The sequence below is a fragment of the Suricata suricatta genome, chromosome 7, assembly GCF_006229205.1.
Source record: "Suricata suricatta isolate VVHF042 chromosome 7, meerkat_22Aug2017_6uvM2_HiC, whole genome shotgun sequence".
Classification (NCBI taxonomy): Eukaryota; Metazoa; Chordata; class Mammalia; order Carnivora; family Herpestidae; genus Suricata; species Suricata suricatta.
The window spans coordinates 123,880,469-123,899,890 of record NC_043706.1 but is presented as its reverse complement, the minus strand read 5'-3'; the positions used below and the strand labels follow the sequence as shown (position 1 = coordinate 123,899,890).

General features: G+C 37.8%; 2 protein-coding genes and 1 pseudogene across 4 annotated transcripts in view; 1 reads left to right on the top strand and 2 right to left on the bottom strand.

The window, feature by feature from the left end:
* FUCA2 (alpha-L-fucosidase 2) overlaps nt 1–4,517 on the top strand; it is a 25,741-nt gene extending 21,224 nt beyond the window's left edge. Inside the window, exons 9-10 of the mRNA XM_029943245.1 lie at nt 2,292–2,400; nt 4,133–4,517. Of these exons, the coding sequence (XP_029799105.1) occupies nt 2,292–2,400; nt 4,133–4,273 (250 nt within the window). The 3' untranslated portion in view covers nt 4,274–4,517. The remainder of the gene's footprint in view (nt 1–2,291; nt 2,401–4,132) is intronic.
* Nucleotides 4,518–8,294: 3,777 nt separating this feature from the next.
* The window catches only part of PEX3 (peroxisomal biogenesis factor 3), a 32,928-nt gene continuing 21,800 nt past the window's right edge, over nt 8,295–19,422 (bottom strand). Inside the window, exons 10-13 of one of the 3 annotated variants that reach the window (XR_003910520.1) lie at nt 17,552–17,674; nt 14,516–14,612; nt 9,637–9,798; nt 8,295–8,397 (exon numbers count right to left, since the gene is read on the bottom strand). Coding sequence is in view for 1 of the 3 variants with exons in the window: in XM_029943782.1 (XP_029799642.1) it covers nt 9,715–9,798; nt 14,516–14,612; nt 17,552–17,674 (304 nt within the window). In the remaining 2 variants the exon portion in view is untranslated. Of the gene's footprint in view, nt 8,398–8,967; nt 9,799–14,515; nt 14,613–17,551; nt 17,675–19,422 lie in introns of those variants that run through there. The other 2 variants (XR_003910519.1, XM_029943782.1) reach the window with 2 other exon arrangements.
* LOC115296399 lies at nt 9,838–13,878 on the bottom strand (annotated as a pseudogene).

Below are 19,422 nucleotides of genomic sequence, written 5' to 3'. Positions count from 1 at the left end.
GAACAAACTGTCCTAAAATTTGTATGGAACCACAAAAACCCCCGAATAGCCAAAGTAATTTTGAAGAAGAAAACCAAAAGGAGAGGCATCACAATCCCAGACGTTAGCCTCTACTACAATGCTGTCATCATGAAGACACACAGAACAATGAAATAGAACCCAGAACCCAGAACTGGACCCACTTATGTATGGCCAACTAATCTTTGACAAAGCAGGGAAGAGTATCCAATGGAAAAAAGACAGCCTCTGTAACAGATGGTGCTGGGATACCTACACAGCAACATGCAGAAGAATGAAACTAGATCACTTTCTTACCCCATACACAAAAATAAACTCAAAATGGACGAAGGACCTGAATGTGAGACAGGAAACCATCAAAACCCTAGAGGAGAAAGCAGGAAACAACCCCCTTGACCTCAACGGCAGCAATTTCTTAGTTGACACATCCCCAACGGCAAGGAAATCAAGAACAAAAATGAACTATTGGGACCTCATCAAGATAAAAACTTCTGCACAGCAAAGGAAACAATAAAATAGGCAACCAGCAGAATGGGAAAAGATAGTTGCAAATGACATATTGGATAAAGGGCTAGTATCCAAAGGCTATAGGGAACTCACAAACTCCACACCTGAAAAACAATCCAGTGAAGAAATGGGCTAAAGACATGAATAGACACTTCTCCAAAGAGGCCATCTAGATGGCCAACAGACACATGAAATGATGCTCAGTGTCACTCATCATCAGGGAAATACAAATAAAAACCACACAGATACCTCATGCCAGTCAGAGTGGCTAAAATGAACAAATCAGGAGACTACAGATGCTGGTGAGGGTGTGGAGAGATGGGCACCCTCCTACACTGTTGGTGGGAATGTAAACTAGTGCAGCCGCTCTGGAAAACAGTGTGGAGGTTCCTCAAAAAACTATCAAGAGAACTCCCCTATGACCCAGCAATAGCACTGCTGGGGATTTACCCAAGGGATACAGAAGTGCTGGTATATAGGAGCACATGTACCCCAATGTTCATAGTGGCACTTTCTACAATGGCCAAATTATGGAAAGAGCCTAAATGTCCATCAACTGATGAATGGATCAAGAAGATGTGATTTATATATACAGTGGAGTATTACATGACAATAAGAAAGAATGAAATCTGGCCATGTGTAGCAACATGGATGGAACTGGAAGATGTTATGCTGAGTGAAATAAGTCAGACAGAGAAGGAACGATGCCATATGTTTTTACTTATAAGTGGTTCTGGAGAAACTTAACAGTGGTACAGGAGGGGAGGGGGAAAATAGTGGGAGAGGGAGGGAGGCAAACAATGAGTGACTTTGGAATACTGAGAAAAACTGAGGGGGATGGGGGAGAGGAGAAGGCGGGTGATGGTCATGGAGGAGGTTGTGGGGATGAGCACTGGGTGTTATATGGAAACCAACTTGACAATAATCTATAAAAGAAAAAAAAACCTCTTGGAATTTCCTACATGCTGAGAACTATAGAGATGTCTTTTGTTATGATAATGAGGTGACTTCTCCACTTCACCAGGGGTGAGGCTGGTTGTCAAGAATTTCACTCCCACCCTCTACCTCCAGGTTGAGGAGAGAGGCTGGAGGTTGAATCAGTCACCAATGACCAGTGATTTAATTAATCATAACCATGTAATGAAGCCTCCATAAACCCCAAAAAGACGGGTTTCAGAGAGCTTCAGCATTGTCGGGAGAGTGGTGTGACTGGAAAATTCATGGGAGCTCAATGCCCTTCCCATATACCTTGCTGTATGTGTCCCTTTCCTCTGGCTGTTCCTGAGTTTTATCTTGTTATAATATCTTGCCAGTAAGTAAGATGTTTGTGTGAGTTTTGTGAGCTGCTGTAGAAAATTAATTGAACCCATGGAGGAGGTTGTTGGAACCTCCCTTCTAAAGCTGGTGGGTTAGAAGATTAGTTGATACCTTAGACTTGTGATTGGTGTCTGAAGTTGAGTGGTCTTGTAGGACTGAATCCTTGACCTGTGGAATCTGACACCATCTCCAGGCAGATTGTGTCGGAATTGGCTTGAATTGTAGGACACCCAGCTGGTGTTGGAGAATTGCTTGGTGGAGGTGAGGAGCCCCCTCCAGCCCCCAAAAGACACATTGCAATTGGGTGTTTTTTACTCTACCATGGAGCTATTTTTCTTTCCTTCTATTAATGAAGACATGGGTAAATATTTACTGCAAGGAAGTATCTCTGTAAAATAATTCCAAACCTGACACGAGAAATATTACTATCCCCCCCCCTCCTTAACCAGGTACACATCCAAACCTAAACAGAAATTGGTCTATGCCATATATCTTAAATGGCCGACATCAAGACATCTGTTTCTTGGCCAACCCATCGCTACTCTGGGGGCAACAGAGGTAAGATTTTATCTTTATTAGTCCCTTTAAATTGCTAGCCAGCATATCCTAGTGAAAAACAGGATGAAACTTTTAATTTCAAGGAGAGCCTTACATATGTTCCTTTTACACCTCATGAGAGTATGGCTTTCCCCCACTACATCCAAAAGCAGAGCATTCCTATGAAATCTTTCATAAGCTGAAATGGTGTAAAGCAAGGAAGCAGTTACCATTAGTTTATGTGGAAATGTTTTTGAACAGTTCCAGACACCCACAATAACCTCTCTTAGAAGAGATCTTCTGATACCTTAGAACATCTTACTAATGGATGCACAAAAAGAATGGAAACAAAGCACAGATGCTCACAGACTCAGTGCAAAGCTATGGCGATTGGATGCTGAGATGCTGAGTGAAGGAAGGTCCTTGGAGCTACCGCTCACTGCTGCTGGGGATGCGCACTACCTCTAAAACAGCTCTCTGCAAAACAAACCCTAAATGCTATTTTTACTTTTTCCCTTTTTTTTTTTCTTTTTGGTAAAAGTGAAATCCTCTTTAGATTTCTTTCAGTTATAAAAACAGGTGCTACTATAGGTCTTTAATAAAAGTAAAGTGGTGTAACACAGACTCTGGGGGATACCTGTAATTTTAAAATGAATTTCATCAGTGGCAATGTTTGGCCAAACCTTTGAAAAAAAATTTTTCCCCCATAAACTAAACTCATAAAACAGCTGTATTATCTCCATGCTTATCAACGTAAAATAGATATTCTTTTTTTACGGTTATTTTATGTTCTTCAAGTTCTGCAAGCATCCAGAATGATTCTGGAATTTATCCATAAGTAAATAAATTAAGCAAATTCAGGTTCTGTCCCAGACATCCCATCCCAGAATATGTCTGAATAAAAGGAAGGTGTTGTAGTCATACTATTTTAAGGTCATTAAGAAAATCTGGAAGAAGTTAATCTGACAGTTGTAGCCAACAGACCTGGCACTGAGTTCATTTTGATATATTTTTAAGAAACGGTTTCCTTGGACGTAGATTGTCCATATGCTTCCCCTTGTATCATGTTTCCATATTTCATTTCTAACACTGTGGTGGATCTGGCAGAAAGGAAGATGGAGTTCAGACTTAATGTTTAATTACAGCCTAGTGGCCTGGGTATGACATGATCTTTTTATTTTATCTATATTTTGTTTGGCCCCCATTAATACTGTTATCTTAAAAGTTCATGGGTTTTGCTTTTGTGTTACTCTAAATGATAGGCAAAGTTTTCCGGTTCAAAATAACCATAGATATGTACAAAACATATTTAAATCCACTTAGTGTAAGACTAAGGATATGAAACAATTACAGTAATAATTGATCGGACTTATGTATTGTTGATCAGTTACTGGAAAATCTGGGGAGGAAGGGGAGCTTCCTAGATGAGGGACATTCTATGCAAGAACCACGTAAGTCTTACATTGGACAGATTGTCCCAGTCATCCTCCCCGATCCTCTCTTTCCCTACTCTAACACTATTCAACCGTTATGGTTCTTCTCTTTCAACTCTTGCACACTTGTATTTGAATGGAATATAAAAGTAAGACACATATATGCACTCACTTGGATCAAAGGTTAAAATAGCTTGTGAACCATTAAAAAAGCTGAGTTTCCTGTCTACAGTGTTTTAAATACCAGCCACTCTTTCTGAATAAAGTGGATGAGCCAAAGAGTACATTTAAAGACATTGTGTGTATGTTTTTAATTTCAGATTAAACTACTGGGACATGGACAGCCACTTAACTGGACTTCTTTGAAGCCAAACGGCATACTGGTAGAACTGCCACATCTCACCTTTGATCAGATGCCCTGTAAATGGGGCTGGACTCTAGCATTAACTAATGTGATCTAATTTGCAGCAGAGTGGTTGATGCAGCAGGTACATTGAAGACTAGAGAATATCAGGTTTCCATAATTGTAGCACATAGAGAAAGAAAATGGAAAATCGGCCAAGGACAGTCAAGTATTTAGGGAATTCAGCCTTTTCCCCTCTTACTCCTTATGTTTTTTTCTCCTACACTACCCATGTAATTGTTTTATGTCTCCAGTGAACTTTGCCATTGAAGTCTCTTCAAATAAATTCCATGTGTGATTAAGACATGGAGATTTTTGTTTTACAGTAGCTAGGAACTGGTAGTGGTAAGGACTGAATTATGTCTCCTGAAGTATGTTTCTAATTCCGATGTTGAAGCTGTAGCCCCCAATGTGACTGTATTTGATGATAGAGCCTTTAAAGAGGTAACTAACTAAGTTAAATAAAGTCATAAAGAGTAAGAACCTAACCTCGTATGGCTGGTGTCCTTATTAGAAGGGAGAGATGCCAAGGATGCAAGCACACGGAGGAAAGGCCACATGCGGACACCGGGAGAAGGCACCATCTGCAAGCCAAGGAGAGAGGCCTTCAGACAAGCCCAACCTGCAGACACACTGGGCTCTTAGCCTTCAAATAGTAAGAAAATAAATTACTGCGGTTTAAGCCACCCAGTCTGTGGTATTTTGTGATGGTGACCCTAGCAGACTAACACGGATGGTAGGGAAATAATAAATTCGGCCTAATACATACTTCCAGTGCTCATAGTGATTGTCTTTTTATAAAAAAGTTTTTCCCTCTTGGTAATAAAACTGATACAGGATTACTGTAGGTATTTTAAAACGTACAAAAATGCTCAAAGCATTTTAGAAATGCTAAAGTCATTGTTTAGATCACCATAATTAATATTTTAGTACATATTCTTTCAGGTTTTTTGAGGGGGATGGAAGGGTGCAGGATTGGATGGATGGGCCAATTTTTGTAGGTGGGCTCATTTGAGCTCCAATTTAAAGTAATAAATATGTTTCCTACATTTGTCTTCAAGCAAATTGAAGTTGAAAACATATTTGAAAATTAGGAATTCTACTCAAATCTTCCCTAAGAATGATGCAAAATAATAAAGCAAAAAAAAAAATACTGATTTTGATGTAAATTTAAAGAAACGCTGATCAGAGGACTCACTCTCCTCAACAAAAGAAGTCTAACATGGCTGGATCTGAAGTACTACAGATCCCCTTTGTCACATCAATCAAATGCAGACATCTCACTGTTTCCAAGAAATGCTTCAAGTTGAGAATGAAATAAAGTACTATTCATATTTATTTCCTAAAATCACGCTACAGTTGAAAACCTTTCAAAAAATTTCTCATTGTTGAAGTTCCTAAAACAAACCATCCTAAGGTATATACATAAAAAATATGTTAATAGTTCTAAATCCCAATATTTTATTTGAGACCCAACTTGGACATATTTATATGATCCCAAACACTAGAGTAAGAAAAAACAAAAAGGAGTAAAACCCAAACAAATCCAAGTATATAGTGTTACAAGAATCTTATCATAAAAGTAGGGTCATTTGTTTGTTTGAAGAGTGAACCCTTGCAACCACTTAAATTCCTACCTTATCCATCTTTATCTTTATAATTTGATAATAAAGGGAAAAAACAAATATTTAAGCAAATTACAGTTTAGTGACTTAGTAGTTATGAAGGAGCTACATGACAAAATACAATTCAGCATTCCTGAGGGGCTGATAAAATGCTTTCAACCCAACTCTAAGAAAAACTATGACCCCAAATTTAAAATTATTTAAGGTATATCTTATTTATGTATAAAATGTATGCTAGTGGCATTTCATAACAAGGGGTTTAAAAATATTTCAGCAAGTTCTTAGAATTATCTGTGGTATGAAGGCAAGAAGTATAGTAAGAATAATTAAATATCAGATCTCTCATTAACTAGTTTAAGCCAATAGTTTTTATCCTCCAATCAAATAATCCTTTTCCCAGTGTTATTAAATAGGTACAAATTGACCTGATTTGAATTTCAGTAATCTATGAACTTTCCTTTGATGACTAGAGAAATATTGAAGGCAAACCAAACTAGATTATTAGACTGAATAGTCTAGATGTTGATTTAATTTTTTTTTAATGTTTATCTTTGAGAGAGAAAGAGTGAGCAGGGGAGGGACAGAGGGGAGGGGGGGGGGGACAATTCAAAGCAGGCTCCAGGTTCCACACTGCCCACACATCAGCACAGAACCTGATGAAGGGCTCGAACTCATGAACCGTGAGATCATGACTTGAGCTGAAGTCAGATGCTTTGTCAACTGAGCCATCCAGGTGCCTCTAGATGTTGATATTTTAAATATGGGTATCACTTTATTAAGATTCTATCTCATTTTCTTATGAGTGTCATATTCAAGCAACACAGTTACTATAAAAGTTCAGGCTATTCAAATAAATATGAATCTGGACAACAGAAGACAAGACAGATGTTTTGCCTTCTATTCATTTCAAGTTTCTAAGTAAAGGATCTGGTTAGATAAAATCTTCCTATCTTCCAAGCAAATAAAATAAATGCTCATATAAAATGTTTATATATACACAGTAACAAACACATTTATACAAGTTAGAAGGAGAAAAAAATAGAAGTAGTTTTAAGTAATCTCCATTTAGCGAATTTACTGGATAAACTGATGCTCTCCATCTCCTTGGGAAAGCATACTGATTGGTGCCTAGGGCAGGCTGCAGGCCTTCAGTTGGTAAGGCTTCTGCTGGTGCACCCTTCTACTTTGATTTCCACTTGCTACAATCTATGTTTACCAAGTCGAGTAGCAGTTGTTACTATAGTGGGTTGAAGGGTATTCTTCAACAATTCATGTCCATCTGGAAACTCAGGTGATCTTACTTGGAAGTGGTTGGTGTCTTTGCAGATGTAATGAGAGTAAGTATTGAGACAAGATCATACTGTATGTGAGTGGGTCCCAAATGAGAGTAATCTTATAAGAGAGAAAGAATACAGACACACAGAGAAAGCCTCGTGAAGGCAGTACAGACACACAGAGAAAGCCTCGTGAAGGCAGAGGCAGAGACAGAAGTTTGCTGCTACAAGCCAAGGGCCACTGCGGCCACCAGAAGCTGGGAGAGTCAAGAAAGGATTGACCAGTCTTCCTTAGAGCCTTCAGAGGGAGCCTGGCCCTGCTTACACATTGGTTTTAGACATCCAAAATCAAAATGTGAGGGGATAAATTTTATTGTTTTAAGCCACCCAATTAGCAATAATTTGTTATAGTGGCTCTAGGAAATTAATGCTTACCAAACAAGCTGGTTATGCCAGTTGAACTTGTTCTCATGAGTATATAAACTGGTGACTTGAGTGTGGAGAGCTGTAATTTCTGTGAAAACCAAGCTGAATTCTGTAAAGACTCGTTAAAACTGTTTTCTTGGGGGCGCCTGGCTGACTCAGTTGGTGGAGCACATGACTCCTGATCTTGGGGTTGTGAGTTTGAGCCCCATGTTGGGGGTAGAGATTTCTTAAGAATAAAATCTTAAAAAAAAGTGTGTTGCTTTTGAAAACTTAAAGGTCTTAGTTAATTAATTGTGGGCAAAACAGTTATAAAACATTGGAAAAGAATACAGCAAAACCTACAAGAATTCAGTATCAGAGGCCCACAATTATATAATGTAGTGCACGTGATTGGCACAAGGAGTTAGAGGGGGCCTATGAGCAGACTCACACAAAAATGGTAGAAAAACCTGGTCCCTCGATTAAATAATTGGCAACTAAAGAATATTTATATTTTAAGTTAATTTATATATTTAAGTTAAAATATCTAAGAGTAAGTTTTTTTGTGTGTGATAGATACCCTGCTTTAAGTGACCTCTGGATTAATCAAAAACTGTGGGCCCCAGACAAGAGGCCTCCTATTGTACTAGCTGAAGACTAATTTGCAACATCTAAGAGCAATCAGCTTCAAATGCATGTGGGTTTTACCTTCTCATCTCTTTAACTGCCACAAGTCCACAGAGGCAGATGACTCCACGTGAAAATCGTCAGCTGGTTGGATTTTGATCCTTTTTTATTTTATTTATTTATTTATGTTTTACAAAGCCACACCTGTTCGGTCTCAAATATTCCTTGGATGAAATCCTGGGCTAATACTGCTGGAAGAGATGCAGGCCCTGTTACATACACATTCACTAATTTCCCAAAATGCAGTTTTTCTACCACCCTATTAGAAAATAACATTACTATTTTCTGTCAAATTTTGAAGAGAAATATTTGCTATCTTCCACACTTGTACATCTGTTTTTTCTTTTTTTTAAACATGGTAGACATAGACTCCCTAGCAGTGGACTTTGGTCCAGCCTGGCCTTAGAAGAGACTTCATGTTCGCCCTCCTACTACACAGCTAGATGTTATGTTGGAGGAACATAAAGCGATGTCACTGACAGTGTTCTTATGTCAATGAAAATATATCTAATTGATGGTGTTCAATGATTCATTTATTTCTGCCTGATTACCCTTATAAATACAGAATATAGATTTACTAGAGACAATGAATTGTTTCTTTTCAGAAGAGAGTGCTATTCATTTTTTCTAAACAAAAAAGCTAAAGCATCAATTATGTTACTAGTTAAAATAAAACTTGAAAACTAGCATATTCTCCCAAAATAACAGCAAAAACACTAAAGGACAAATAATGGCTGTAAAGTATTAACCCAACAAAACAATATTTTACTAAAATATTTTATTGCAGTAAGATATTTACTGTGCTCAAAATCAATACAAAGTAAGTTATTAAAATTATTTACATACAAATGCTGAAACTATGTAGCTAATAATAGCCGCTGAGTAATAACAACAGCACAATTTCAGCCTCTAAATCAAATATGTAATATTCTAAGGATTGTTAACAATGGTAAAGAAAAAAATTACTGATCATGGTTGTTAAATTCACTAATGTCCATAAAAACAAATGTCCTTCATCTGGGTTGTCTAAGGTAAATAATTTATTCATTTGAAGAGTAACGAGAAAAGTCTGATTCATTCATGTATATTACAGTCCAGTGAACTTAAGTAGTACATTTTCTAAATTTCACACCTATTTCTCAAACAGATTTTTTCCTCCATATAAATGTCAATGTATACTACATTTCATATTCTATATAAAAAAAGTATCTACATTAGTTTTTGTCAGTTTGGAACTAATATCCATGGTGTAACAAAGTATTAACAGCTCTGATACCTGCACTGTGTACACTAAGATATGCCCACAAAACTAGTCTATTGATGACTTTAAAAAAATATATTAAGATGTCAAATAAATCTATTTTATTTACGAAATGAAGACTTTGATTAAGAATATATTTTTATTAGGCAATTCAGTAACAAATCATTACCCTATATATAGTTGATTTATTCAGCATATTTTTAAATGTAAATGAGTTCCCTTGTAGTTTTCCTTGAAGGAAAAGAAGTCATTTCTCCAGTTGTTGAGGAGTACTAAAAGCTTCATACACATTAGCAGCAAAGTCTTTCACTTGCTCCATCATCAACAGATCCTAGCAAAGAGAACAATAAAAATTACAGTTTGTAATAAGTATAGATAAGTTGAATCCATTTCTGCACTCAAGCAATAAATTTAGCTTTAAGTTTTGTGGCATTAAGACCAAAAAGAAAATCGCTTAACAAAAGGAATATTTTTTCTTGCAATACATTCTAGGAGATACTTATTGTTTAGGTTCTTATATAAGAAATGGTGAGTATGATAAGTATTCAAGTGTGACTTCGAGAAGACCCAAAACAGTCTTCCAATGGACTCGTGTGTGCCATCTGCTGGGTAAGTATATGTTGAATAAACAGTTACAATACGAAAGATACAAGTGTAAAGGTACCTTGTCTGGAAGCGGACATAACATGGTTGTAAGGTGCATTACATAGAATATATGTAGCATGTCATATATTATGTATACACAAACATAAGCTACATATATATACTTCAGAACGAGGGTTCTTAAGGGATTTGTGAATATAAAAAGAATCACATTTTTATTCTCATTAACCTTTAAAATCTAGCGTTTCTTTCTTTTTTGGGGGGGATTTAAAATTTTTTTTAAGAAGACCATTTTTAGAAACTGTTTTATAAATAGACTCCTATACAAAGAAGAAACACATCCACATGGCCCCCGGATTCCCAGGACGCTGGACCCTGGCCCTTCTTTCCCACTCCGGGAAAAGAGAACAGGAAAAATGATTTCACATTGTTCTTAACTGTTGCCACTACGCAGCCGGTTTTTCAAGCAGTGTTTCAATTCCTTTGCTGGTATTTTAGTTTTTCTCCAATGTGGGAATCAGGCTTTTCAGTCCAGCCTTGACTTTGTTTGCAACTTCCTGGTCAGAGCTCTGGAGAAGGCTAGAAAGCACGATGGCCCCTCGGTTCACGCCAGCCCAGGACCTCAGGTTCTTCATACCAACATGCTCCACAAGGGTTTTTGCAAAACAACCTTCTCTTCCACTCTCCTTCATCTTCTTATCTTGTTCTATTAGCCACTTCAGAACGAGGTGTCCAGCAGGATGCTCTGCGACGTGGAGCTCTCCATCCTGGCCACCTGGGTGCAGCTCCGCCGCTGACGTCTCCGACGGCAGCTCCCAGGATGTCGGACACCAGCATGCACGCAGACTTGTCCAGCACCAGCTCGCAGGCGTGGTCCTGCAGGTAGCCCAGCAGGGCCGGGGACACCGACTCCAGGAGCTCGAGCCGGCGGGTCGCCGTGTCCTTCTTACTGTGTGTGTTCCCGTCTCCTTTCTGCAGAACCTCAATAATTTCCCGCACCGTGTGTGCAGGATCTCTGGGGCTCAGTAAATACAAGAGAATCTTCCTTCCGTATTTGTCATTTATTATGTTAGGCAAGGAACTAATAATTTCTGGTATGATTATCTGCTTCACAAGCAGATAATAGTATCGTCGATACAATCTAATGCCACCAACAGGACCAAGTGGGAGTACTGGCCATTAGCCACCTTTTCAACGTAAGTCTTCATAATTTTCACAATCACTTTCCTGTCCTTGGGTGTGCCGTGCCACAGGCAGTGCATGGCCACTCGGGCGCCGTAGTGTGTGCGCGCCAGGTATATCACCGCCTAGCGGATGGCTTCGATCATTTCTGATCTCAGCTTTGCCAGTGCATAGGTAAAAAAGTCCAAGAATACTTTGTGCACCAGTGAGTGCTTAATCACAGCTTCCTTTTGGGCCATTGGAGTGAGAATCTGCTTCATTTCATCCATGATAAGCTCTAGTTTTTCTGGCTGTACCTCTAAGACTTTGTCCAGAGTTGGGTGATCTGCAGACTTGTAGAGCTGGAAGGTGTTTCCGTAGAGCTCCTCTGTCAGCATGGTCCTCCGCTCCAGGACGGCCCGGTAGTTGTAGGCGTACTCCACGATGGCCGACGCCTCGCGTGTCGCAGCAGCTTCCGCACCTGCCCTCTGAGGCTCCGCGTGATCTCGGCGGTCTGCGGCTTGCTCCCGTACATGAGAAATTTCTTAACAATATTTCTGGAATATTTAGCTTTACTCAACAGGACGAAATCATCTCGCAGCTCCTCAAAAGCGTGCTGGCGCTGCTCGTCGCTTCCATAGCGGATGTGACACTGGACCACGCGTGTGGAGTCGTGCACAAACGCCATTGTTTTAATTTTCCCTTGAATCAGCTTCTGCAAATCACCCATCAACTTGACTCTCTTTTCTTTGTAAGATCTCCCAAATCTGCTTCACGCGCACGACGTCATAGTTGGTCTTATCGTTAAGTTGTCTGCTTTGTTTCAGTTCCTTCTTCTTCTTTTTGAAGTCCTCCCACTTGGGTTTCTTGGCTGCTGATTCGCCGCCTTTACCGTCCGCCTGGAACTTTCTCTTCCTGCTGAATTTATTTGCCTGCTGGAATTTGTTCTTTGGTATTTTATCCCCTTGCTGCTTATTTTTGAACTGCTTTACGCCTTTTTTCCCGGGTTTTGTGGCACATTTCTCGAAGTTCTTAGGTCCACCTTCCTTGACAACTTTTTTTGGAAGCTCTTTGACAAACCAGGATCGCTGGTTTTATGAAATTTGTTTTTCACTTGTGGTGTCTTCGCACCTTTTCCTGTGATTTTTCCCCCCTTTAACTTCCATCGTTAGCGGTTTGCACACGTGGGGCCGGCTAGCGTTTCTTTCAATTATGAATTTGACAACCAACTGTGAGAGCAGTAGCATGGCCTATGCATTTGTCTTCAGTGGAAATCAGACATTTTCACATCATATAATACTTGTGGAAGTTACATGAACTACCATTTATTATTTTATTTATTTAATGCATGAACAAAGAGGCAATATTGCTACTTCATAAATTTGATTTTAAAAAGTATTTTGAGGGGCGCCTGGGTGGCTCAGTCGGTTAAGCCTCCGGCTTGGGCTCAGGTCAGATCTCACGTTCGTGGGTTTGAGCCCCGCTCAGGCTCTGTGCTGAAAGCTAGCTCAGAGCCTGGAGCCTGCTTCCAGTTCTGTGTCTCCTACTCTCTCTGCCCCTCCCCCTCTCATGCTCGGTCTCTCTCTATATCAAAAATAAATAAAATATTAAAAAAATATATTAAAAAAAAGTATTTTGAAAACTGTATATAATTAATTGGCTTTCTTTAAAACCTATGTATTCTATAATATGAATTTATGCACATTATTCTGAGAAGGATCCACAGGCTTCACCAGATTGTGACAAGATCCATGACACAGAAACACTTAAGTGCCCCTCTGAGCATCAGAGAAACAGTGAATGAATCTGTCCTTTGTGTTCTCTGTTTCTTAAGTATCAGATAACCCAAGTGAACTTTAGACCAATCTTGATCTCAACAAGTTCATGGCTAAATTCTCTAAAGGCAACTTGGCATTTTATAGTTAAATACGAGTTAACATAGAGATTATGGTTAAAAAAAACTAGTGAAAGTCTTGGCAACCAATAGTGTAGAATATACATTTAACCCACAGTCATACTAAAAAACTTTAACATTAACCTTAATTTAAACATATTTAAACATTAATATCAATGGTATTTTTATTAGATTGAAATTTTTTGTTTTCATCAATTATACAGATTTTAATTAATGTAGTACATAAAGTACTTAAGGCTTAAAGCAGCTGGTGGTGTATTATGTCTGGTATTTCCCACTTGTCTGCCAAGATGAATACCCTACTGATGAAGCCAGAGACTGCTATGAAACTGGAGAAAGATAAAGTTACAAACTTTTTTCTCACAGTGATATACATGTGAAAATTAATTTAACATTAATTAAATCAGAAAATTTAAACCAAGTTTTTATACAAAATAAGAGCTCAAATTAAGCGAAATGAGATCTGCCTCATTCACTCTTCCCCGGGCAGTATGAACCCCTGCCCTGGGTGAGCAAGGGGACAGAGACGACTGAAGAGAACAGGGAGGCAAGATAAGCATGGAAAGGACAAGCCGGGACACCATGCACAGAAAGAAGCAAGCGATCTGTAGTCTTGGGGCTCCTCAAGTTCCCGAGCAGAAGGTGCGCGAAGACCATCTAACTGGTCTGAGACGCGCGGCGCTACGAAGACGCCATCTTTACCCTCAGCTGCAGGGTCTCCTCGCGGGACATGAGGGCCGTCGTTTGGATCTGAGGTGTACTGCAAACAGGTTTTTAATTCTAATACCAGTTTTAGTCTTCTAATCCAAGTTGTAAATGACTCAAAAAACTGTGTGGATTCAGAGTTATGACTTCAATAATATTTGCCTCACTCAATGCATTCCAAAATGCTTTTCTAAGAAAGGACAGAGTTTAAGGCAGTACTGTCAATGGAACTTTTCGTGGGAAGATTACTGGTGCATTATTAATAGTCATATTTATTAATACTAAAATGCTTTACTTCTCCAAGACAATATTTTAGTCTTCCTCAAAATTTGAGGAACTGGATCACTGATCTGTCTCATACCTCAATCTTATTACTAACATAGTCTAATGCAAAACATTAACATGGTAAGTTCAACTGACCACCACAATGTATGTAAAATGCAGTCTAAGTGGGGACTATAACATGGGAAAGGTATTCCAACCTCATAAATTTGCCATGATATTTTTGTTCTCATGGGGCACTCTACCACACTTTATATGTGATTTAAGTTTTTGGTTTCTCTGAACAAGTATCACAGGAGAAAAATGTGATTTTATGTTAGACCAATATAACCACAACCAAAAATGCAATGTTTTTAATAATACCCCCAAGCTTTCTTCTTACCTGAACAAAGTGACTAGGTGTTTCACTGCAAACTGAATGGATCTGTCCATTTACTATCGGAATTATCTTAGCTAATGGCAGGCTGACACTGGAAAGACTGAAAAATCATCATATTAATAATTATTTCCTGAAATTATCTTACAGGGTCTTAACATATTAATTATAATACAATATAGTCACTGAAGAGTGTTTACAAAATATATTAGGAAGAAAATAAAAATCACACATAATTCTACCCTTTAGAAATAACAACTACAACTGACAACATGGTTAATTTCTTCCAGTAATTTTTATACAATCTATGCTTTTTTTTAAGTTTATATTTATTTTTGAGAGAGAATAAGAGTGAACATGTATGTTAGTAGGGGAGGAACAGACAGAGGGAAAGAGAGAATCCCAAGCAGGCTCTGTGCTGTCAGTGCAGAGCCCAGATGTGGGGCTCGATCCTTAGAACCGCAAGATCATGACCTGAGCTGAAATCAAGAGTTGCTCAGCTGACTGAATCACCCAGGAACTGTTTTTGTTTGTTTTGTTAAACGCAAGACTGTAACTTCCCAGCAATATTGTTTTGTATTTCTATTAATATTATGAACATTTTCCATCGTATTAAAAGATCTTCTCCAAAGTTTTAATCTTTTTTTAATGATTATAAAATGTAATTCATCCTCTAGTTGTGACAACTTATTTATTTATTTATTTTCTAGACAAATTTTTTTGTTTATTTTTGAGACAGAAAGAGGGAGAGAGAGAGAGAGAGACAAAGAGAGAGAGAGAGAGAAACAGAGACAGAGACAGAGAATGAGTGGAAAAAGGGAGAGAGGGAGACACAGAATCTGAAGCAGGCTACAGGCTCTGAGCCATCAGCACAGAGGGGCTTGAACCCATGACCTGAGCTGAAGTCAGATGTGTAACTGACTAAGCCACCCAGGTGCCCCTATTTATTTTTAATTATTTATTTTATTTTTGAGACAGTGTGCACGTGCGTGAGAAAGACCAAACACCAGTGGGGGAGGGGCAGAGAGAAGTATACAAAGAATCCCAAACAGGCTACGCACTGCCAGTGCAGAGCCCAATGTGGGGTTCAGTCTCATAAATCATATGTTGGTGGAAATGTATAGATATTATACAAAGAGGCTAATAGCCTTATGGACACATCAGTTAAAGAAGGAAACATGCAAAGGAAGAAATGGTCACAGACATGATCTCAGAAAAGAGGAGATAGAAACGCCAATTTGTCCATTCATTTGGCATCTATTTGTTGAACACCTACTATGTATCAAGCACTGTACTAGGTCTTTGTCCTCATGGATCTTACAATCTAGTAGGAGAAATAGACAATAAATAATTGTATAAACCATGGTAAGTATTAAAGGGAAAAGAACATTGAACATATAATAAAAGTATTTGAACAAACATGGAATGTGAAGCAGTTCCCTTGAGGAAATAATCTGCGCTGAGAACTAAAATATCAGCAACTATTAAATATGTTTAATTAAATCATGGTGTATAAAATGGGTTATCAATATAGAAGAGAAAAAACTTAAGCTAGGAAATATCTACTGAATATCTAGAGTATGTAATGAAATATGAAAGGGCATAAAACAGTCTCTGAGAGGAGGCTTCAAATATAACTGAGGAATACAATTCCAGGTCTAGGTGAAAAATGTAGGTTGTACAGGAAAGTACAGTAGAGTCCTATAGGGAGTTCAGAAAGGAAAACTATCAATGGCTGATGTGGTTATAACACATTTTTTTATAACTCTTCAGTGTATAAGATCAAGTATTTGCTTGTGTTAAAACAACTGTTATAATTCTTTATTACTACTCAGGAAATAACTAATAACTTGCTAGGTAGAGATTATAGTGAAATTTTATTAACTGGAGCACCCTGAGTTAGGGAGTATTTAGGGGCTGAAATTATTTCTGTACAACTTAGGGTTCCTAAAAAAGAGTTTAGGGTGTTTATTGCAAATTATTCTTTTTTATACAATAAAGAAGGGTTCCAGAGAATTGAATAAATAATTTCTTGCCTTATGTATTTAAGGATTGAATTGGACGGGGCACCTGGTTGGCTCAGTTGGTTAAGCATCTGGATCAGGCTCAGGTCATGATCTCACAGTTTGTGGGTTAGAGCCCTGTGTCGGGCTCTGTGCTGACAGCTCAGAGCCTGGAGCCTGCTTTAGATTCTGTGTGTGTGTCTCTTTCTCTGCCCCTCCCCTGCTCATGCTCTGTTTCTCTCTCTCCCCAAAATAAATAAAAACATTAAAAAAAAAGAATTGAATTGGATATTGCACATGCATACTTCATATCACTTACTGTTTCTCTTAATTTTAATGGACCAATTTATAGTCAGTTAACATTGATTTAGTACCTATTATTTTCTGAGTTTAATAATAAAAAACTTCAAAGCAGGTTATTAAAGAGTATAAATTCCAGTAGGAGAGCCAAGGTACTCATGCTGAGATAAGGATATAATAAACCCATACGATACATTTTAGCAGGATGAATGCACGACTTAGAAATAATTATGATTAAAATTACTAACAATTGCACTAACTAAATACTCCCAATATTACAGTAAGAGATAAAAATGAACACATTATGTAGTTGTAAAAGTAGGCGATAATTCATGAAATAGGAAATCTGCAACAAGAATGCCTGGTCATCATAATGACCAAACTACTGAATGACGTAGGCCAGTTACGGCTTGCAGCACTTAAATACATTTTAAGTTTTATAAAGAGTTAAAAAAAACCCCCAACAATCTAAGAATTAGGATTTGGCTTACAGAAAGATAGCTTGACAACATAAATATTTCTATATGGTGGCAAAATTTGGGGAAGAGATGAAATTTTAAAGATTGAATTCAGAAGGACTTTCTACTAGTGAAGGAGTCAGTTTAAAGTAGTTTAATTTATTGAAAATGATCAGTCAAATTTATCCTCTATGGTTTTTTTATTACCTGGAACAAAAACACATTCAAAGCCCTTCTTTATTAGAACCTTCATTACTCATAACATTTTTATGTCGTCTTACCTACTCATGGAGTTGCTATGTTGCAGGTCCTGTTCAGTAGGTCGAAAGAACTCAGCCATATTGTCTAGTAGTCGACTAAAACCTCGGTTTAAACATGTATTCAAAACTGTACTAAAATCTGGACTATACAAAATAAGAAGGATAAATTGTTTTTTAGATTCTCAATGTAAAAGGAAATAAATTCAATAACTATGTTGTTATCTTTGACAGCCACCAACATTTCTAGTCACAATCCATTTTTTACAGCCTAAAATGCTGTTAAGAATATATCAAGAAGTTAATTTTGAAAAAAATTAAGCATAAAAAGTAAGCTTATTATTTAGCACAATGCAATGACAATTTTCATCCATCTTGCTAGATTTTCAGCACTTTATTATTCAGCACTTTGTACAATGTGTTTTCAAAAATATCAGTAACAGTATTACTTCTCTTGAGGAAACTCTTGAAGAAGAATCATCTTAGAGTCACATACTGATTTGCTTCACATATTCTATCAAGACATCTCAGTCAGAAAATTGTGTTATCATCTACAGATGAGAAACTGGATACTTAGGGATGAAAAAATTTGTTGAAAGGTATGTAATTAGTGAGTGGGGAGCTAGAATTTGAACCCAGGCCTTTCTGTTAAGGTTGAAGCTCTTTTTGTTATGCTATGTCAGTATCTCACAAAACCTCTTTGATAGAAAGAATAATATATATGTGCTATCAAAGTCAGGAAATGCCTAGTTCAACAGATTAGTTTAATTTTTGAAATGTAGAAATCTTATACCAGACCAGCTCATGGGAGTGGTGGGCTAGGGACTATACATTTGGGAATTATTAGCATACAGACAGTAGTTAAAGCAGTATATGAAATTGCTTGGTGCAGCTGAGGATGAAATAAGAACAAATACCTTGGAAAATGAATGATTACAAGAAAGATGGATATAGAGGAAACTAGAAGAAATAATCTGAATACAGGGAGAGAAATTAGGAAACAACACTGCCATGGAAGCCACATGAGAAAAGAATTCTAAGAAAGGCTTAGTCAACAGTGTTAATCATCAGAGAAAAGTTAAATAAGATAAACATTACAGCTTGATCAGATCTGGCCAAAGCTCACTGATGGCCTTTTCTAGAACTTTGTGGAATGATGTGATGAAAACCTGAGTAAGAAAAAATGTGAAAAAAAAAAAAAAAAAGAAAAAACCTGGAGAGGGCTATTGTAGAAAGTCTGAGTTAACCTTTAAATTTGTTGATTTTCATCACATCATGAAAATATCTTATAAGCAGAGGGTATAATTTCCTCAGAAAACAGAACTAGAGAAAATGGTCCTAAATTATCTTAGGATAAAAGAAATTTCCAGATTCTACAGTGATAGAACCACCTCAAAGAGTTTAAGTGGCTCAACCAAGGTTGAATAGCTAACAAACAGCAAAGTCCATCTTGAATCTGGGTCTTCCAGTCTTCTAATGCATAGTCTGGTCCTTTTTCCATTTTTAACACCCTGGCTGTCTTCTGGGTGACTTAAAATAGTAATAGTCAATTTAGGGAAGATGTAAAATTTTCACCAAAGTTTTAGGAATTTTATAGTCTATCCTGAGAAGGTTATGGGGAGTAATTCTCAAAATTGAGTGTGTGTGGGAGGAGAAGCAGCGTGCGCATGGCAGCGTATGTACACATGTGGTACAAACGGGATTAGCTCCCTCCTGCTCACAAGTGCGTTTCTCCCCAACTCAAGTCAGTATCAAGTGATTCCAAGTTGGCAGTCAGAAGGGAGGTTAGCTACAAGTTCAGTTCCTATTTTGTTTTGCTTTTAAATGCTAGTTGTTAAACATTTCCTTACATACTGGGTATACCAGAATCACCTCTGAAAGCTTTTTTTTTTTTT